The sequence below is a fragment of the Vipera ursinii genome (assembly GCF_947247035.1).
Source record: "Vipera ursinii genome assembly, chromosome: 9".
In the NCBI taxonomy this organism is placed as follows: domain Eukaryota; kingdom Metazoa; phylum Chordata; class Lepidosauria; order Squamata; family Viperidae; genus Vipera; species Vipera ursinii.
The window spans coordinates 10,327,441-10,349,785 of NC_139523.1; the positions used below are offsets into that span (position 1 = coordinate 10,327,441).

General features: G+C 42.3%; 1 protein-coding gene across 3 annotated transcripts in view; it reads right to left on the reverse strand.

Moving 5' to 3' along the window:
* The window catches only part of STPG1 (sperm tail PG-rich repeat containing 1), a 226,672-nt gene that overhangs the window by 5,855 nt on the left and 198,472 nt on the right, over nucleotides 1-22,345 (reverse strand). For all 3 annotated transcript variants that reach the window (XM_083369803.1, XM_083369802.1, XM_083369804.1), the window contains exons 5-9: nucleotides 16,625-16,726; nucleotides 13,021-13,194; nucleotides 8,055-8,166; nucleotides 6,454-6,625; nucleotides 4,599-4,789 (exon numbers count right to left, since the gene is read on the reverse strand). In XM_083369803.1, the coding sequence (XP_083225929.1) occupies nucleotides 4,599-4,789; nucleotides 6,454-6,625; nucleotides 8,055-8,166; nucleotides 13,021-13,194; nucleotides 16,625-16,726 (751 nt within the window). The remainder of the gene's footprint in view (nucleotides 1-4,598; nucleotides 4,790-6,453; nucleotides 6,626-8,054; nucleotides 8,167-13,020; nucleotides 13,195-16,624; nucleotides 16,727-22,345) is intronic.

Genomic DNA, 22,345 nt, shown 5'->3' on the forward strand with positions numbered 1-22,345 from the left:
GCAGTGATGAAGCAGCACTTTCCTCCACCTCCTTCGCTGCAGAAGCTCCATCAAATGGTTCACAGGCAGGCTGTCTGCACACATCCTGCCAAGCCATCTTGTAATTTAACACAGTCTGGGCACCCCGTCCAAAGCCAATCAAGCAGAGTTACGATCAGATTCACAGCTCACCGTGACCCATGGTTTGTGGAAAAACTAACACTGGCTGAGGTTCATAATATGCATAAAGGGTCTTGCTGGTTAGGGATGATGTGAGTTGTAGTCCAACTCAGTACAGGTAGTCCTCAATTTACAACCGTAATTGAGCTTGGGATTACAATTTTAAGTCATGGCGATAATTAAATGGGTCATCGTGCAACCGACCAATTTTAAGACTATTTTTATGGGAATTGTTAACCAGACACAATGGGTGTTTTTTGTCAGAAATGCCAGTTTCCAGCAAAAAAGTTGAAAATTGCAGTACATGACTGTGGGTACTGCAAATGGCTGTAGATGAATCCAAGACTTGGTTTGCTTGTTTGTATTCTTTTGGTTTTGGATCCATTGTAACTTTGAATGATCACTAAGAGACCGGTTAAGGATTACCTGTAGGAAGGTGCCCTGATTGGCAAAGCCTGTATTCAATATCAAGTGAAAGGCTATGGGTGGGGTGGGTGGGGGAAAACAGGGAAGCTGTAGGAGATGACCAGGCTGAGCAGGGGGAGGGGTCAAATGCATTATCAGCCATGAGTCCCTGCATGCCCACAATAGATCTAAGTCCAGCCCACCTTGAATTCCTTTTACTCTTATCTCCCATTAATTTCTCTTGACTGTTAGTAGTTCAGATTCTTGCAGAGAGCTTAAGCTTGCAATAAATCTTTATTACCTATTTGAATTGTCTGGATCTCCTGATTTCCCCAGTACTGGACAGAGGAGATGAGGCCATTGAGGGTGGAGGTCCGTTCCCCAAGCTTGTGGGTTGGTATCCAAACCTTTCATTACTAGGCTAGGTAACATCTTCAACGAAGTTTAGGGGATGCCAATGTCAGTATTCTTGGAACACAGTGAAAGAAAACAGTGGAAGAACATTGACACTGACATCCCTAAGCTCCGCTGAAGATGTTAGCTGCCTGGTAACAAAACGTTCAGAAACCAACCCACAAGCTCGGTGACTGAACCTCCACCCTCATCCTACAGCCGAGCTACAGATGTTCGCCACTGTTGCAGACATGAAGCCATTGACAAGACATTGCTGAGAGTCTTTTTAGATTTGCAATTAGGGAGTCATAATTCTCCTGGGTCAATCCTATGACACATTTGCACATTTCAGATGACTGAAGTTCATAAAATGACAAAGTTGACAAGAAACACTGAGGCCTTCTGGAGTGTGAAGGCTGTGGCATCTACAAGGTGGATCAAGAAGGTTAAGACAGAGATCTTGATTCCCAGCAGACATTTGAACTGATCTGTTCCTTCAACACATTTTTGTGAAGGTAGACTCAAACCATGGTTGAACGCCAAAACAGACACAATATTATGCCAAGCAGTAGGATTTAAACAATAACCCTCTAGAGTTGAAGCAATTTGCATTTGTACACAAGCTCCAATCTCTTGTAAGGTTTATAAGCTACTGTATAACGCAAAATAACTATTACTAAAAGAAGTTTAGGTAAAAATTCCTTCTATTTTTTTTTGTTCCTTTCTTAAAAGAAAGCCATAAGTGTTCCTTTAAAAAAAAAGCATTTGGCTTTCCATGGGCTTTGAAAAGTTTTTAAAAATCCATTTAAGCCCTTCTCATATTTTAGGATGTGTAGTTTATCCTGATAATTCCAAATATTCAGCCTAGAAACTCTATTACCAGTGATTAATGACCACTTTTCATAAATCAAAGGCAACATTGCCATTGTCTTCATCTCAAACTGCACATTCATCTGTCAGAAGGACTTAAGAGATTTTTGGTGTCCTCTACTTCCTCTAACGGCTGAAGGAAATATTATGTTACCACTTGGGACCGATTGCTCACAAATCTCAAGCACGTTTTAGCCCATTTCAACTCCATTCCTTGTGTTTCTTTTCCAGGTAATGCCTTGTTCGTATGTAAAGGAATATTCAGAACTGGTTAAAAGGATAAGAAAGTGGGCAGGAGTCTTGAAAAACATCTTATATTGTTCTTCTGCAAATACAGGATATCCTCAGCTTACAACACCAATTGTGACAGAATTTGCATTGCAAAGCAAGACAGTTGCTAAATAAGTCACGGCTGATTTTACAAGCATTTTGCCATGCCTATTCAGCAAATCAATCCCATTAAGTGAGTCACTTGGTTGTTAAGCAAATCTAGCTTTTCCCCGTTGACTTTGCTTGTCATAAGCCAGCTGAGAAGATTGCAGCTGGTGATCATGTGACCCAGGGATGCTGCAACCGTCATAAATCCAGGTCACTTGCCAAGCATCTGAATTTGGATCACATGACCATTGGGATGCTGCGACAGCCATATAGTTAAGGGTGAGGGCTGGTGGTAAGTCACCTTTTTTCTGTGCTACCGTAACTTTGGTCACTAAACAAATGGTTGAAAGTCAAGGACTACCTGTACTGTAGCAGAAGACAAAAATGTCACTGCAACTTATAAAGTGGTATATCCTTTAAAATACATTCAAAGGCAAAAGGAAAAGAATAAGGAGAAAAGATTAAAGTGTGAGGAAAAAAATTGAGGCAAGGAAATGACAGGATAGCAATAGCAATAGCACTTAGACTTATATACCGCTTCATAGTGCTTTACAGCCCTCTCTAAACAGTTTACAGAGTCAGCATATTACCCCCAACAATCTGAGTCCTCATTTTACTGACCTTGGGAGGACGGAAGGCTGAGCCAGTGGGAATCGAACTCCTGGCAGTGAGCAGAAGTAGTCTGCAATACTGCATTCTAACCACTGCTCCACCATGGCTCGGGATGTCTTCCATGGTCCAAGCTTTGGCTCATATTTGGCTTTTTAAAAGCCATCGCTTGCACTAACTTCTGTGGATAAGAGCAGGTGTGAAGTCTTTCTTTTTTAAAAAAAAAACAAGTCACCGTTGACATTGATAACATTACCATCAATCAATTGCAGAAGGCAGCTTTCCTTGGAAAAACTTAAATCCTGCCATGGTACCTTTAACACCATCAAACAAAACATCTGCTTATCTCAAGTCCTTGGGAAGGACTCAATAGGTGGATCAAAATGTCAAATCCAGCATAAACATCTGGCTGACTGTGCAACCATCCATAACAAAGCTAGTACCAATAGGAATAGGCACCTTGGATGCAATCCAAAAACATCTGAAGCATCCCTTGGACACTATTAGCAATGAGGTCTAGGATAACTCACCATGGCCAACTCACCACAGGACAATTAAAGACTGTATTAATTGTTTCATTCAGGTACTTTTATTATTGGTGGCCTGTTTTTGTTGAAATAATTGTAACTCTTGTATTTCTGAACTGAATTTCTTTATTTTATTATTATTGACCACAGTTCAGTCAAAATTAATGTAACTTTTGTATTTGTTGACTTGTCCTGCGGTGAACTGTCCCACAGCGAGTTGGCAGCAACGATTTGTCCCATTCCACTGGCATTGTCGAAAGCACCATTGGTCAATTGCAGAAGGCAGCTTTACATGGAAGAGCCTACATCCTGAAACAATGCCTTTAACACCATCAAACAATGTCTGCCTATCCCAGATCCAAGGGAAAAATTCAATTGGTGGATAAAAATGCCAAATCCAGTCTAAACATCTGCAACCAACAATAATAAATAGGAAGATAGCCTTGGGGCAGTTCACTATATGCAAAGCCAGCTATTATAGTCATTTCCTGGTTGGGCAAGGCAAGCATTACAGGACTGAAGAATCATACACACTCATCATCTATCTTCTGTAGTGACACACCCTATGAGCCCCACCACAAGGTCATCAATGACCAAGTAGCGTGCTGGCAATGCAGGGAACCGGAGGATGTTTTTCCAAAGGTAATTCATGATACAACCTGTTTACAAACTCTTGTACCGAATGACATGGAAGCCACAGGTCCTGCTAATTAACATTTTCAAATAATTGGGGCCCAGTGTGCCATCTTTCTTGAGGTTTGGCGACAGGATATGAAAGTCCTATTTTGTTGCAAGACAGATAGTTTTCAAAGACATCTCAGCAAAAGATACTTCTTGGAAGAAGACCAAGAGCGGTCTGAAATAGGTCAACCCCCTTGCTATTTTCTGCTTTGCTACTATTGGCACGACACAGGGATGTCCACAAGATATAGTAAAAAAAACAAAACCGAGATTGCGAATGTGACGGTATGATTGAAGGTCCACCTGTAAACAAAATCAACCAGAGCTTTGACTGCATTGTCAGGGCTGCCATCTTGATTTTTTTGACCATGCCCTAAAAATATCCATAACATGCTAACTACATTCTTGTGGTTTTCATTTGCCAATCTTCCCCTCTGACTTTCTTTTTCACTTGTTCTTGGCCTCTCCACCGGACCTGCTGCCCTTTTTTGAGCTTTGCTTTCTCTTTCCTTCTAAAATGGAGAGAGAAACGGTTTGGTCTGCTCTAGGGGCATTCAATGGCAATTATATTCTCACCTGGTCCAGGTATGCCTTGATGTAATTTATCACCTGTCCAGCGCCGTGTGTTTGAGACGAATACAGCACTGGAGATGAAGTGCTTAGGAGGTCCACTGTAGTCCACTATGTCATATTGGCCAGGCCCTGGTAAAGGAGGATTTTGCGGGGGAGGGACAGCTGGGGCTGAGAAATTCAAGATGCACTTCCTCCTATCAAAAACAAAACAAGACACTGTCTAAGTTCTCTGTGGTTTCAAGCAAAACTAGGGTTATTTTTAATTGGAGTGGGAACCTATGACAAGTCCTCTTCAACTAGAAATTTAAGGACTACAGTTCCCATAGTTCCCCAATCTACATGGCCTAATAACAAATCTAAATTGAGATTAGAATAAATTAGAACTATGTTTAGCACAATTCTAAGTTGACTCTTATTTTGTAGGGACATCTGCATGACATCATCTTGGCTTTCAAAGTTCTTGGTGTTTCAAGATCCTCCAGGATAGTGTACTGTATACAACAGCTTAGAGACACATGCTTCAAAATGTGCAAAATGTGCCGCCGTAACACCTGGCTGCCACTCTTTCAAGCAGCATTTCTCAACCTGGACAACTTTAAGATGCATTTCAAACCTTCTGGCTGGGGAATTCTGGCAGTTGCATTCCACCCATCTTAAGAGTTGCCAAGGTTAAGAAACCCTGCTTTAAATCAAACATTTATTTTCCCAGGATTTCCCGCCACGCACTTTTACTGTAGAATACCTTCCACAGAAATTCTGCATGGTAATTCCGGACCACTTTTTAGGGACTTCTTGAAGTCCCTAACTGGAAGTTGCTCTTCTCATTAGAAAAGATGGGGACATTTTTCAGCAGTTACTCTAACGTCAGCTTGACATCAATGGGAATTGAAATGGCATCTGGAATGTTCATACTTCTAGTATTTTCTGCCCACAGAAATCTCCTTTATTCATCAGGTTTGATCTACCTCTTCCCTGTTTGGTTGGTTTATGGCTGTTACCCACTGTCTGTTCCCCCTATATTAAAAAAGCATGAGATGTAGTAAAGATACTCTGACCGTGTGCAGAGAGTAGCAGATTTGTATTAGGAGAGGAGGAAGGGTGAGCTCTGAGAAGCATCTGGGCAAGAATGTAGGGGGTAGATCTTAATCTTATCTCTAGCAAAATGTCTCCATTGTTTGCAGGACAGTCTCTATAAAATTGACTTGGTTGAGCAACTGGCTAATAGTTTTATTAGGCCTTGGGTCACATATGAGCGGGAAGTATGAAAGCACCATTGGTTCCCTAGAGATTGTTAAAGAGAAGGTCAAAATCCATTGATTACACACATTGATGCAAAGTTAGTCCAATCTCTTCCAAGCCAGAAATGTACTCAGTTCTACATACTATCTGTGCACATTGAGCAATATTTGCTATTAGGTTGTCACATCTGGAATTAAGGAAGAATCGCATCCTGGATATTCCTGCCTGCCCATATCTTTTCAGAAGCCGAGCCTTGGAATTTTCTAGTCCAACTACTTTGAGACCCAACATTTATTTTATTGCTTTTCTTTGATTATTTGGGGTCATGCTATCGACATTATCATCTGCCTGGAATGTTCTTTTTGCAACGGGACCAAGGAAATGTGCAACAAGAAAGGGTTTAGAGCAGTGTTTCTCAACCTTGACAACTTTAAGACGTGTGGACTTCAACTCCCAGAATTCTCTAGCCAGCTTGGCTGGCAGGGGAATTCTGGGAGTGGAAGTCCACACGTCTTAAAGTTGCCAAGGTTGAGAAGCACAGGTTTAGAGACATGCCAACTGATTTGCTATTTAAGAAAGGCAGCTGCAGATGCTTGGTAAACATCTTTTCAGGACTTACAGTCCAGAGAATCTCTTTGATGGTCCAATTGAGGTTTCAACTGGCTGCTGATAGGCTGCTGGTCCTGGGCTCAGGGTTTCTGGGTTGACTGTACGACCTGTTTTGGATCTAAAGCAGGACACCAGCACTGGAGGAGACACTCTTATTAAGGAGTCTTTAATTCGGTAGTGACCTAAATTAATAATAATAAAAAAGTAAACATGCAAAACCAACTTTTCAAGTGACACAGCCAGGTATTATTCCCCTTGGAGAGCTGCCCATAGCAGCTTAGTTGAGATGGGCAGCCATACAAATCAAATAATGACAGGGGCAAAAGGAAGCAAAGACAGTACCAAGGACAACAGGTGCCTTGGGTGCAATCCCACAATATCTGGATACCTCTGAACACCACTGACATTGACAGAATTACCACCAGGCAATTGCAAAAGGCAGCTTACCTCCTGCAGCAATGCCTTTAATACCATCTGGGAAGGATGGATAGGAGGGTCTAAACGTCTGGCTGGCTGTGTGATGCGCCATAATAAATACAGCTAGTCCTTGACATATGACCACAATTGAGCCCAGCGTTCCTTTTGTTAAGTGAGACATCTGTTAAGTGAGTTCTGCCCCATTTTACAACCTTTCTTGCCACGGGTGTTCAAGTGACTCACTCCAGATGTTAAGTTAGTAACAAGGTTGTTAAACTAATCTGGCTCCCCCATTGGCTTTGCTTGGCAAAAGCTGATCACACATGACCCCGGGATATAGCAACCGTCATAAATACACGTGAGTTGCCATGCGCCAAAATTTTGGATCACATGACCCTGGGGAGGCTGCAGCAGTCTAAGTGTGAAACATGGTCATAAGTCACTTTTTCCAGTGGTGTTGTGACTTCAAAGGTCACTAAATGAATTTAAGTCAGGGAATACCTGTACCTACAGTTAACTAATATATTTTTTTATTAGGACCAACAGAAATTATGCAAGGATGTACATGAACTTTTTGAGTTCTTCAGCACTCTTCCTGAGGCTGGAGAAGAAGCTGTATTCAAGAGTGAGTTGCATGTTTGATATATCTGGCCTACATTCTTGGGCTACCTTCCATTTCTTGCTCAAGAAAGTCTTCTCTTTTTTTTCATAGATCGGAGAAGCAGTGGCTGCTTTTCACTGCCCCCACTGAATGGTACCCTTGAATGGAGAATGAACCTCCATTACTTGGAACAAGAGTGAAATCTTCTAGCTTCTTGAGCGAAATGGTTTTTTTAGCACTACATCTGCCAAACAATTGGATTACAGGGGGAAAAGTATGCCGTTCTTTCGAAGAATTATTTCTATTTTTAAATAACAGACTGTCCATGGAAATCTAAGAATTACACCCAGTCAAGGAGAAAAAATATTAGGAAAATAAAGCATGTTATTCCTTTGTTTAATTAATTTAATTCCCCCCCCCCAGCCTGTCTTCTTCTCAGGTTAATGCTAAGTGGCAAATCAGGTGAACTAATAATTTTGACACACAAGGCTGGTTATGCATAGCACCTTTATATACTTGGTAAGGATGAACTACCCTCTTTCTGTTGTCCTTTTTGTTCTTTATTATACAAATAAAGCACACTTTTTGCTCACATGGAGAAGGCACTCGTTCCTGGCAGCTGTATGACAAGGTCCGTTCTGTTTTTGATGAGAAGGCAGACTTGGCACCAAGTTTGCAGTTCTGTTTGCAGAGATCCACGGAAACCTGGAAATGCAAATCTGTGTTTTGCAACAAGCTGATCTTTCAGGCGTCATTAGATTGCTTTTTAATTGGACATTAAATCTGCCTACTTCCAAAACAGTGGTGCTTGTTATACAATTTCTCCACCTGAAGTACTGCAAGCGCATCAGTCAAATAATTTTATTTATTTAATTTAATTTAATTTAATTTATTGAGATTTTTATACCGCCCTTCTCCCAAAGGGACTCAGGGCGGTTCACAGGGCATAAATATAAATAACAATACAAACATTAAAAGACAATTAAATCAATGCCCAAGTTAAAACAAGAATAATAAAACAAGCCTATAAAAAACCCATGTATTTTATTTTATTTATTTAGATTTATATACCACCCTTTCTCGAAGGACTCAGGGCGGTTTACAGGATATTTAAAAAAATCAATACAAAAGCTAAAAACAATTAAAAAATAATAATCTGTTAAAATATGTGAATGATATTATTTGAGAATAAAATTCAATAACGAACACAAAGATCTACCTTTATGGCATGGCCTTTGGTCAAAGTTAGATAAAACTCTCTTCTACAATTTTTTTAAAAAAATAATGTACTCCACACTTTTATTAAAATACAGAATTTCATAAGGAGGAATGAAATTGTACAAAATCAAGTATGATGGTCTGTGTTTTATTCTTTAAAACACTGTTTCTCAGTCTTGGCAGCTTGACAATGTGTTGACTTCAATTCCCAGAATTCCTTAGCAAGGGGCCTGCTAGGGAGTTCTGGGAACTGAAGTCCACACATCTTAAATTTGACAAGGCTGAGAAACACTGCTTTAAATGATTTGCTTTGGTCTACATGCTCTCCAAGGGACGCGATGGCTCAGTGGGTTAGGATGCTGAGCCTGTCGATCAGAAGGTCGGCAGTTTGGCGGGTCGAATCCCGAGTGCCGCGTAACAGAGTGAGCGCCTGTTACTCGTCCCAGCTTCTGTCAACCTAGCAGTTCGAAAGCACATCAAAATGCAAGTAGAAAAATAGGGACCACTACGGTGGGAAGGTAACAGCGTTCCGTGCGCCTTTGGCGTCTAGTCATGCCGGCCACATGACCACGGAGATGTCCTCGGACAAGCGCTGGCTCTTCGGCTTTGGAACGGAGATGAGGAGATGAGCACCGGACCCTAGAGTTGGAAACAACTAGCACGCATATGCAGGGGAACCTTTACCTTTACCTTTACATGCTCTCCATGGTCTACATTAGCAGATGTCAAGGGCAAAAACAATAGCTGCTAAAGTGAAGCTTTTGTAATATGTTTTTTCTCGGTTCACATACACCTGTTTTTTAGTGAGTACAAATAGATAAATTAAGGGCTTATTATCCTACGGTGAACTTTGCACAACCCTGAGGGAAAGGTGTAACCTCTGGATCTACTTTGTAAGGAATTCTTTGTCTGAAAACTAATTACCCTTTCTAATCCATAAAAGACTCGGGCAACAAATTAGCCTCCAAATAAAACATCACGCAGAGGGACACTGATGGCATAACTGGGACATCAGAGTCTGGAGAGGCCTTCGCCAACCTGGTGCCCTCCAGAGTTTAGAAAGATGGGGATGGTAGACCAATTCATACATCAGAATGGATATTCTTCACAGCAGTCATCTCTGTGGGGCACTAAACATCCCTGCTGGACTGCAACTCCCATCACTCCTTGTCTCTTGTGGGTAATCTAAGGGCTTTGGTGCGAGCTAGTAACTTCTTCTACACTTGTCAAAAGAGAGAAAGAACCTCACAAGTCCTAGCTTGATCTGGGTCCATCTCAGGTGACAACAAAATACGATAAAGCCCAATCTGATCCAAACTGAATCAACAGTGTTGGGCTCTCTCATATCAACCAGTGTCTTTGGAGACAACCAAAGTAGCCTTTTTTACTAGCCCAGTGCTCTTCTGCTTGGTTAGACCTCAGTTCTCCTCTCTATGCAGCTGGCCTGGGGAAACAGAAGTGGGGGCTAAGACATTTGGGGTACCTGATGATGTTGGTTGAGAACTGGCTGCCAAGGGGGTCCAAAAGGACTTGAAAGGGGAGAGTTCTCATGGGGAGGGTGTGGGCTGAAGATTCCCAGCTGAAGCACAACCCAAGTTTAAACCCATCTTCAGCTGTGCATGCTCAGTAAGAGGTCTTGGGTCAAATCGATCTTTCTCAGCATAGCCTACCCTACAGGGTAGTTCTGGTAGGAAAAATCAAACAGTGTTCTATCTAATGACTTGAGCTTCTGTAGGAAAATGGGTCTCTAGGCTAAAAACAAGCAAATTAATTGGGCAATAGAGAGAAACTCCAAAGAAAATCTTTTGATTTGTTTTTCTTTTGTTGTTGAAGCTTACCTCTACTTTCCCCCCCCCCAGCCCACTCTGGAGCTCTAATCTAATTCCCCCCCTTTATCTTCTAGGGCTGAACTCTGCTTGAATACATGCTGCAAACATGAATCTTTACTTCTTCCCGTTTGGTCTCCTCACCCACAGCCATAAATTATTGTGCCCATCTACTTTTTCTTTAATAGATCATTTCCTCTTTGGCTTCTCCAAAGGTTACGCATTACACAGTAAGTCTAAAAGTAAATCACCAGTTAGTGATTAACTCATGAGGATTTTTTTTCTTCCCAGGAGAAATCTTCTCTGTAATATTCAGTTTCAATTAATATTTTTATTAGGTTGGGCTGTTGATGATGATAATTGCAGCGATGAATTGCAGGGAATGGCTTTGGGGCAAAACCTCAGAGCTGCACTGAAGATCAATTGCCTTTCCTTCAGTCTCATTTCACCGTTCATTCTGGAGGCCGGTTGTTCCACTGGTTAATTGTTCTCACTGTCAGGAAGTTTCTCCTTAGTTCTAGGTTGCTTCTCTCTTTGGTTAGTTTCCATCCGTTGCTTCTTATTCTTTAGGTGCTTTGGAGAAGAGCTTGACTCCCTCTTCTTTGTGGCAGCCCCTGAGATATTGGAAGACTGCTATCGTGTCACCCCCTTGTCTTTCTCTTCATTAAACTAGGTAAAGGTAAAGGTAAAGGTTCCCCCGCACATGCGTGCTAGTCGTTTCCAACTCTAGGGGCCGGTGCTCATCTCCATTTCAAAGCCGAAGAGCCAGCGCTTGTCCAAGGATGTCTCCGTGGTCATGTGGCCGGCATCACTAGACGCCAAAGGCACACGGAACGCTTTTACCTTCCCACCGGAGTGGTCCCTATTTTTCTACTTGCATTTTTACGTGCTTTTGAACTGCTAGGTTGGCAGAAGCTGGGACGAGTAACAGGCGCTCACTCTGTTACGCGGCACTCGGGATTCGACCCGCCAAACTGCCGACCTTCTGATCGACAAGCTCAGCGTCCTAACCCACTGAGCCACCGCGTTCCCTTCATTAAACTAGACATACCCAATTCCAGCAACCGTTCCTTGTATGTTTTAGCCTCCAGTCCTCTAATCATCTTTGTTGCTCTTCTCTGTACTCTTTCTAGAGTCTCAACATCTGGGAGTTGAAGTCCACAAGTCATAAAAGGGCCAAGTTTGAAGACCCCTGATCTAGAAGAAGATCATCTACCCCTGTAGATCCCTTGCAAGCCAGGAGAGATCAGGCTTAACTGATCCATTTGTGGCCTGATATATCTATTTCCTACAATTCACCTCCGTCTCTGCACTTCACTGCACTGTATTCGATATAAAAAAAAATAGAGCCATCCATTCCAATTTCAAACCCGCAGGTCTACTTTGCTTTTTTTGTTTAGGAGAATGCTGCTTCTAATTATTAGTTTGTTTCTAACTATAATTCAGTACATTAATTTCCTATCTCTCACAGTAGGTGGCATCACTTAACCAACATTGGCTGGCCTCAAAAAAACTAAGAAGGATTGGATTGAGTTAACATTGGTTCATGCAAATCTTGAGAAAAATCTAGCGTGCTTCAACCTCTCCTCAGTATTAATGAGTGGGTTTTGATGCAAATGTGCCAAGGCAGTGTTTATCAACCTTAGAAATATTAAGATGGTGGGTAGGGGAATCCTGAGAGAGGGTCGGTAAATACTGCTTTAATGAAACCAGGCCTTCAATAAGATAGAAGTGAGCAGATCACTTAGTGAGCTTCCATTCAATTCCTTCCTCCTTCATCATTTCACCAACTTGCCTCTTTCTGTCCTTGATGAAAGAGATCTGGCCAGGCTGAGCCCGAGGGAGGGATCAAACACATCATCAGTCTTGAATCCCTTCACACCCACAAGAGATATAAGTCCAGCCCACCTTAAATTTTGTGGCCAATGGAATTCTTTGGCCAACTCCCTTTGACCATCAATAGTTCAGATTCTAGTCAAGGAGAGAAGCAACCTAAAACTAAGGAGAAACTTCCTGACAGTTAGAACAACTAACCAGTGGAACCACCTGCCTCCAGAAGCTGTGAATATGCTCCAACGCTGGAAGTTTTTAAGAAGAGACTGGACAGCCATTTGTCTGAAATGGTATAGGGTTTCCTGCCTGAGCAGGGGGTTGGACTAGATGACCTCCAAGGTCCCTTCCAAATTATTATTATTATTATTATTATTATTATTATTATTATTATTATTATTGTTATTATTATTGTTATTATTATTGTTGTTGCTGTTGTTGTTGTTGTTGTTGTTGTTGTTATTATTATTATTATTATTATTATTATTATTATTATTATTATTATTATTATTATTATTATTGAGAGCTTTAGCATACAGTAATCCTAGATACCTAGACAGCTAGACAGACAGACAGATTCATCTGAACTGCCTGGACTACTGATTTCCTGCGCTTGATACTTTTGAGGTCCAAATTGGTCTTCTGCTCACCACCACCTTTCCCTTGGGACTATATCATTACTTACATTGTATTGGTTGGGGGCTGGTGTGGCCCTTTTGGGAATCTTCCTGGCAAATGGTGGATGAAACATGCTAGAGTACCCCAAGCTGAAGTCTTTCTTGGAATGCAGAGTAGGTGGGATGTCATAGGCATTTGAAGCAGGATAGTTGGGAATTCTCTGGTGAGCAATCCGGACATCCTGCAAAGGTTGGAATAAATGAAGCTGAAGAATTTTTAGGTAAAGCTGACTGAATGGTATATCACCACCCCTACCCCAAAAAGTCAATTTATGGAGACCTTGATGCACTCTGAGCTTGGCTGTTTGTTTCCAGACATTCCTTACCCAACTGATGATGTTACCTAGTCAGGAAATGAAACATCTGCAATCAACCACATTCAGAGAGCACCATGGACTCTCTTCTATAAGACTATGTATCTCTGATTATTTTTTTACCTTGCCAGTTAAATCAGGGAAAGGCAATCTTTTCATGGCAGTACTGCATTTGCGGTGCCGAAAGGTGTTATCTCCAGAAAGGCTGGAGGGTTGTGGGAGTATCGTACTGTATTTCCTTTCGATTCCCCACTCATGTCTTTATGATGAGATTGCTATCTGAGCAAGAATTTTCATCCCAATGAGAATCCTCTTCAGCTCCTCCCTGGAGTGGTAGCATCACCGCAAGCTGATTTATTGCATCATATTCACATCACAACTCTTTCTTGGACAGTGTGATGACAGCTGGTATTTAGCTGCCACTCCAGTTTTGGACATATTGTCTCTGTGATGACGTAAATATAAGCTCTCACCACATTAAGCAGGATTAAAATATATCGTGTGATTAAAATCGTCTCAAAATTAAACTAGCTGGTATACCAAGCTGGTTAAGAATATGAACTGCGAGAGATGAGTCTGGCTTAAATGTCAGCTCAGATATATTACAGAATTTGTTGGACTGTTTTAAAAAACCTTGTGAACCGCCCTGAGTCCTATGGGAGAAGGGCGGTATATAAGTTTAATAAAATAAATAAAATAAATAAATAAATTTGCAAGAGCAGCCTATTTCATAGGGCCGTTGTAAACCTTATTGAGAAATTCTGATGATGTACCATCAAGTCATTTTTGACTTCTAGCAAACACATTTTATTCATTATTGTTTGAGAAGGGGCAAATAAAATCAGGATATAGAGTACAAGTAGGCCTTAACTTTCAAGCGTTCATTTAGCAATCAAAGTTACAACAGCACTGAAAAAAAGGGACTTATGACCATTTTTTACACTTACAACCATTGTAGTGTCCCCATGGTCAACATTCAAGTGCTTGGCATCTCCTGTGAAATTCAGGGTGGTTGCTGTGTCCTGGAGGTCACGTGATCATGCTTTGTGACTAAAGTCAACGGGGAAGCCAGATTCACTTAACAACCATGTTACTCACTTAGCTGCAGTGATTTAAAGAGCCTTGGTGGAGCAGTGGGCTAATGCCTCCTTAAGTAACACCAGCTGCCTGCAATTAGTGCAGGTTCGCATCCCACCAGGCTCAAGGTTGACTCAGCCTTCCATCCTTCCGAGGTAGGTAAAATGAGGACCCAGATTGTTGGGGGCAATTAAGCTGACTTTGTAATAATGCCGTTGGGGGGGGGCGAAAGCCCTAATAAGCAGGTATATACATAGAATGAAGGCTACTGCTAAGCTTATAAGCCGCCCTGAGTCTTCGGAGAAGGGCAGGATATAAATGGAATTAAAATAAAAATAAATAAAAATAAAAATTTGCTTAACTGTGGCAAGAAAGGATGCAAAATGGGCCAAAATTCACTTATCAAATGTCTCACTTAGCAACAGAAATTTTAGGCTCAATTGTGGCGGTAAGTCAAGGATTACCTATATTGAATTTTGGAATGGGAGAAAACTTCTGAGAATAACACGGACAGGCAAGAAAATGAACAAATGGATTGTCAAACAATTCAACCCCAAACTGTCCTTTAGGGAACAAATGACAAGGCTTGAAGGGCCATACTTTGGACACATTATGGGCAGACCTATTGTAGCTCTCTGGAGAAAACTCTAACGCTGGGAGAGGGCAGAAGGAAGGAGAAGAAGAGGGCGAGCATCAGCAACGTGGATGGACTCAGCTATAATGGGAACAGTGGAAAACTGGGTGACCCAGAGTTGGACACGGATCCTCCTGGAAAAGAGCCATCTGTGTGGTTGCTAGAAGTTGACACGAACTTGCTGGCACGTAATCAACCAGTCAAGAAATCTCTCAGCCTGCGCTTTTTTACTCCAAGAGTTCAGGTCTCCAAGAGTTCGGATTCTGACATATTAAAAGCACAATTTGGAAATATGTCTGATGTGGAAGAGCAGAACTCTGTTTTTTCAGCTGCCTGCCATTAGTGCAGGTTCGAGTCCCACCAGGCTCAAGGTTGCCTCAGCCTTCCATCCTTCCGAGGTAGGTAAAATGAGGACCCAGATTGTTGGGGGCAATAAGCTGACTTTGTAAAAATGCCACTGGGGGGAGGCGAAAGCCCTAATAAGCAGGCATATACATAGAATGAAGGCTATTGCTAAGCACATTGATTTGTGCTTCTTAGATTGTAATCCGCCCTGAGTCTTCGGAGAAGGGCGGGATATAAATGGGATTTTTTTTAAAAAAGCATATTTATTCGTTGCCTTGGAAGAGTGAGGAAAATTCTCAGGGATGACTCACACCCTGGTCGGTATCTCTTTACTCTCCTACCATCGGGTAGGAGATACAGGAGTATAGCCAGCCGTACCAACAGGCTGAAGAACAGCTTCTATCCGTGGGCTGTTAGGCTCTTGAATGGGGAAATAATCTTATAATTTTATGTATGACTGACTTGCGAGGCCGGTGTGTTTGTGTGCAATTAGCTCACATGGTGTAATAAGATGGTGGGTTTGCTGTCACGGTGAGTTGTGGGGGGGGGCACGAAGGGAGGCTCAGCCAATCTCAATGTATACATGGTTGTACTTTGACAATAAAGGTTCATTCAAAGAATATTTCCACTTGGTAGGATAAAAGGGTGTGGTAGCCACTCAACACCAGCAATTGTGCTCCAGAATCATACATGGTTTAGTCTTGTGAATAGTACCAAGCTGTAGTTTGTTCAACCATGGTTTAGTGAATAAATCAAAATTGGTAGGCTTCACTATGATGTAACCTCTGGTTTATAAGTGGCTGACTTCCTCTAGCTTGTAAACCATGCAGAATCACTTAAGACAGTGAGATGAGGGGGGGGGGTTGCATAAATTTGATTAATAAATGAATACTTGCAAAACTGAAGAAGCTGCATCCACAACCAAATGTGCATATCCAGTTTTGGATAAGGAAGGACACATAGTTTAGGGTTAAGGTTAAGATTGGGGTTAGAAAAAAGTTGATTCCACTACAATTAAAAGGAATTTCTTTTGTAAATTACTTTTAACAGTCAAAGCCAAGTTGAAGTATGGCAATCTCTGCCAGTGGGTGATTGCACCTTTTATCTCTCTGTCATAGGGTCATACAGTGCTTTTAAAGAGCAGGAAAATAAAAGTGTGAGCTACAAAGTGCAACAGCGTGACCTTATTTCTGTCATTTTCTCCTCCACACGTGAATGATTTCCATAAACTATTTTCCTTACCAAGGAAGGGAAAAAACAGGTTCCTTTCCGAGACTGGGAGACATTGTTGAGAAGCAGAGATTGATGGATGATATTATAAAGTCCAGGTCCTGGATTTTCATTCTGGAAGAAAGACAAAAGTCATTGGGAAGATGTCACATTGATCGGGCTGCCAATATTCGGGAAATGGGCCTGATTAACGTGTGCTTCAAATAGCTATTAACAGAAGAAACAACGAGGGGTTCCCAGGACGTGGTAATATATTTTGTTTCTTAATAATTAGATCTCATTAAATTGTCTTGCCTGATGTACATGTGCTCCAAAGTACATGTGCTCTACATGTGCTCCAAAGTCCACTAGTAAAGGTAAAAGGTTCCCCCGCACATGGCCGGTGCTCATCTCCGTTTCAAAGCCGGAGAGCCAGCGCTTGTCCAAGGACGTCTCCGTGGTCATGTGGCCGGCATGACTAGACGCCAAAGGCGCACGGAACGCTGTTACCTTCCCACCGGAGCGGTCCCTATTTTTCTACTTGCATTTTTACGTGCTTTCGAACTGCTAGGTTGGCAGAAGCTGGGACGAGTAACAGGCACTCACTCTGTTGCGCGGCACTCGGGATTCAACCCGCCAAACTGCCGACCTTCTGATCGACAAGCTCAGCATCCTAACCCACTGAGCCACCGCATCCCCTAAAGTCCCCTAGTAAGATTTTGGCCCTTTAAAACATTTTTGTATTTGGACCAAAAGACACCTGTAGGATTTTTATGTCTCAAAGTCCATTAGTAAGACATAAAAATCCTACAGGTGTCTTTTGGTCCAAATACAAAAATGTTTTAAAGGGCCAAAATCTTCAAGGATCACTGAATCTCAGGAAGATTTAGTCTTCTCTCTCCCAAGCTCGCTAGATTTCACCTGGGAACACCAATCTCTGGTGAGATGTAGTGATCTTGTAGGACTTTGGTCATTACAATTAAAAACAACAACCCTTTTTACAGTATTTTTTGGGGGGGGATCCCATCTATGCCGTCTGCTCTCAGGTGCCATTTTGCCAGCAATGAGCTAATTTGCAGACTGAAAAATAAAGACTATTTTTAATGGCCGTACCAATGGGTGACCTTGTGTCAAAATAGGCATTTTTGTTCTTGTTCTTCTGTAAAAAAAATAAAAATAACAGGGGCTGGTTTTGCTACTTAAGCACATTGCTAGTAAACAAAGATTCTCTGTGTTTATTCTAAAATAGGGCAGTTTGCTAAATTGACAAAAAAAGCATCGAGAGTTCTTTAAACAGAACCCACTGTCCTACTTGGGAAGCATTGTGCCCTCGGTGCCAAAATAAGGGCATGGGCCTTCCTCCGTGGAGAGTTGACCTGACATGAACATGACCTCATGGGTGGAGATGCACAATGGCATGAAAATGTGAATACCCTTTCCATTTTCATAAGCCACTCAATATCTTTCTGGCTTGTGGTTTCATTTATGGTCAATTGTCCCTGTGCTCTAAGCAGATTCTTCTTTGCTTGTTTCAAAATCAGAATAATCTCATTTTAATGGAGCATATCTCAAGTTACATGGCGAAACAGGCCTCAAGTAGAAGATTAGGTTTCCCCAGCGTCTGTGCAGCAGCATAGAGAGACTCAAGGAGCGCAAATCCATTGCATGCTTAATCCCACCTAGACATCTGATTTGCCCTGAATTGTTTAAGCGTGTGGTAGAATGTATTATTTTAAGGAGCCGCACCCCTCCTGACTCAATTTCCACCCAGAATGACATTTCTTTTATTCCTCAAAGAGTGCTGGGTGGGTTTGCTATTTATAGAAAGCAAGCAAGCAAAACAAGATGGTTGTCCTGAACACCACTTTCGGTCTTGTGCAGATGACACAGAGAGCTTCATCTAAAAATGGGCTTAAAGCTTGATTAAGTTTTGCAAAAGCCTCACAGAGTCAAGCAAAACAGTGACATTGGCCAAGATGGCATCTAAAGAATTCAGACCTGGTTCACAGCTTGCACCAAACTGTGGTAGGTTTAATCATGGTTTGTTGAACAACCACAACCCAGATCATGGGTTCCTAACCTGGAGTGCAAGATAGTATTTCAGAGGGCGCAACAAAGAGTGGCTTGTGTCCCTAAGTGATGAGTTACAAGTCACAATGACTTTTGTAGAGGGTGCAAACATTAATTAAACAATTCCTAGGGCTGTAGCACATAGAAAAGGTTGGGAACCACTGGTCTCAAAGGCGGATCTGGGCTTATCAAAATAAAACGCATCATGTTGTGGATGTGTTGGATGAGTTGGGGCCATGATTCAACCTCTCGACTTTCTGGAGAGGAACAGGAGACCAACAGATCACCAGAAAAAGATCTTCTTCTGATCATCCGGTTTTTTCAGGGTTTCATGAGTAGGAATCAGAGGGCAAGATCTCTGAAAAGCACATTTTTTGGCTGATGAATTTTGGTGTTGCCGTATTGCTGGACTCAGGACCACAGGCTGCCAATTGCATGGCATGGCATGATGTGTGGGTCTCAGCAGGGCAGTCTGGAATGTCCAAAAAAAAAAAATCAAGAGAGCAGGTACGACTGTGCAATGAAGCCCTTTTGGAGGCTTGGCATGCACAACACACTTAAGACAGGGGCAGATTGGAGGATGTGGTTACAGACACCACTTGATTTTTTTAAAAAAATGATTTGAGAATGTAAAGCATATATATTTAGGGAGGGTTGTTCTTTCCAGAGGTTTTCCAACGGCCCCTCCCTCCCTGCCTCCGAGTCCCCCCAAAATATTAGATGTCCACCTGCAGTTAATTCCTCTATCTATACCAGGGTTAGGCAACCTTGGCTCTTTTATGACTCGTGGACTTCAACTCCCAGGAGTTGAAGTCCACGAGTCATAAAAGAGCCAAGGTTGCCTACCCCTGATCTATACTGTCCCCATACTGTTCAAGGGGGAATGCATGTTATAAAATAAAATCAAAATAAAATAAAATCAGGATGGCATCCCCAATGGTGCAATCAATGCTCTGCCTGATACTTTTTTTTTAATGTGCGAAGCTTCATCCTAAAAAACAGGGGGAGTCTAATCTCACTATCATGGCTGCCATCCTAACTTTTTCGCCACACCCTGCAGACACCCCCGTCAGGCCTGAGACTGTCTTAATTGCAAAAATAAAAATAAAAAAATCCCTAGAGAAAAGTCAGAATGCCAGTTGCTCCCTCCCTGAAACCTGGGAAGAAGCTAATGTTCTCTAGGGATAGTGGAGAGCCTGCCAAAACTTTGTATTCCTTGTGGCTTGGCTCACTGCCTGCAAGTGTTATAAAGCAGGAAATTCCTGGGAGGAGAAAGAGGCACTTTGTAGAGCCGATTTCAGACTTTTCAAAGCCTGCTGGCTTGTTGGACTGAGAACTGAGCCTCAGGCCTGGTTCTTTGGTTGTCCAGCCAAGACGTCCATCCAGATGAGATGCTTTCTTTGGCTCTGCATGGCTGGCTTGGCAAGTGATGGGCCTCAGCCAGCTATTGTGAGGAAGGAAAAGGCTGGAAAGCTGCATGATCTTTGATGGTGGAGAAGGAGGGGGGAAAGCCAGGTGGGGCCTCTTCAGTGGCTGAAGAACTTGAGGTGCGAGAGAGCTATTCTTCCCATCTGCTCCTTTCGCCCAATCTGTGGGTTTTTTTTTTCTTTCCAAACCTGGCAGCTTGAAGTTGGTTGGACTTCAGCTCCCAGAAGAAAGTTGGAAAAGTTTGATCCCAGGACACAAGACAGCCTTGATCTCTGCCACACCAGTTCACACCATACTGACTTTGTCTTATTCCTAGCTCATGCGTTTAAAGCAGGGGTATCCAACCTTGGCAAGTTTAAAACTGGTGGACTTCAATTCCCAGAATTCTCCAGCCATGTTGGGTGGAGAATTCTGGGAGTTGAAGTCTACTGGTTTTAAAGTTACCAAGGTTGGACACACCTGCTTTAAGCAATCTTAGGCTGGATCTTTTCATTCAGGAAAGTAATTTGTCTTTGCTGCTTAATCTAAACCTGAGATATGGTGTATTATTAATGTTGTGGTGCTTCCCTCCCCACCTGCCAATACACAATCACTTTAGGGCACGCATGGTCACGTGACCTGACCAGACTTGATCAATCATTGGTAGGTTTTCTGGCAAGTGTTTCAAAGGAGGGGGGGGAATACAAATCCTTGCCTATTCACCAGTCATTTAACATATTTGAAATATTCTTGGAATCACTAATGAGGACAATATATTTTTATTAGCCACAAGGACAACCAAAAGCAGCCGGCAGATTTATTCTGTCAGCAAGACGTAATCTTTATACAGTAAGGAATGAATTATGCTAAAGATGCCTGGTAAGAAAAGGTTATGAATGGAAAAGGCTGAGAGGAATGAGAAAGGTAAGAATCTCTTTATAAACAAATGGGGAACAAGCATAGCAGCTTCCTTTAGCACAGGGGTCCCCAACCTGTGGGCTGTGGCCCAGTACCGGTCCGTGGCCTGTTGGCCACTGGGCCATGGGAATGGCTGACGAGTGCGTCCTCCCCATTTGCGCTAGTGCTGCTGTGTGGGTGCTAGCGGCCCTGTTTGTGCATGCACATGCACGGGGGCGCTAGCGCCACCACCAGCCTCACACGGGCACTAGCGGCCTGTTTGTGCATGCGTGCGGGTGCTAGCACACCATTTGTCCATGTGCGAGGGTGCACGGGTATATTTCCTGACTCCTCTCTTTCCCTCCCGACTGCCCACCCAGAAAGGTTGAGGAGCTATGCTTTAGCAGATCTCTATATTACTAATACTATTACAACTCTCATTCTGTTTAACTGTTTGTACCCTCAAGATAGCCCAAACAGTACACTGTACCTCAAGAAATTTTTTATTCAAGTTACCTTAAATCCACCAACTTAAAAGATTACATAAAAAACAAATCGGGGACCCGCTATTCAGTGGAATTGAGATTTTCACAACATTCAGACCAGTTTTATTGGCAAAGTTGTGGCTCTTGCAGCAATCCCTGTGGTCCTGTGATGACTATTTCCGATGCTCCCTTTAATGGTATATATAGAAATCATCTCAAGGGCCCAGGGGAAGAGATACCACCTAGAAAACAATGATAAGAGAGGAAGGAGCCCCTAGTGGCTTAATGGTCAAAGGAAGAACCTTAGGAAGTTCCCACCCTAATGGATCATATGGGTAAAGATCAGGGCAGGAAGTCTGTAGCTTCAGACCTGCAAGATTCTGTAGTCTAATTATAATAAAGTAGATTTAGCTCATCTATTTTACTGTTATCTTTCATCCAGGCAGAGCTGATACTCCTTGACAGCTTCCCATGAGCAAAGTCAATGGGGAAGCCCTCAGGAAGTCAGTAGCCGCTCCCGCTCCTACTGCCGTTTTGCCCACTTGTGGTCAACAGATCAAAGCGTTGTCTCATATCTACTAATACCATTGCCTTTCTCTCTTGGGAGATCTCAAGGTTGGTAGGTTTTTTTTAGATTTTTTTTTATCCTAACGTCATTACTTTTATAAATAACTCAAGGTGGCAAATGTACCTAATACTCCTTCCTTCTCCTATTTTCCCCATCACAACAACCCTGTGAGGTGGGTTGGGTTGATAGCAGGGGATTGGCCCAAAGTCATCCAGCTGGCTTTCATGCCTAAGGGGGAGGGGGACTAGAATTCACAGGCTTCAGGCTTCTGTTTTAGTGACTTAACCACTAGACCAAACAGACTTAAGTTACTGAGCAAATCATTTT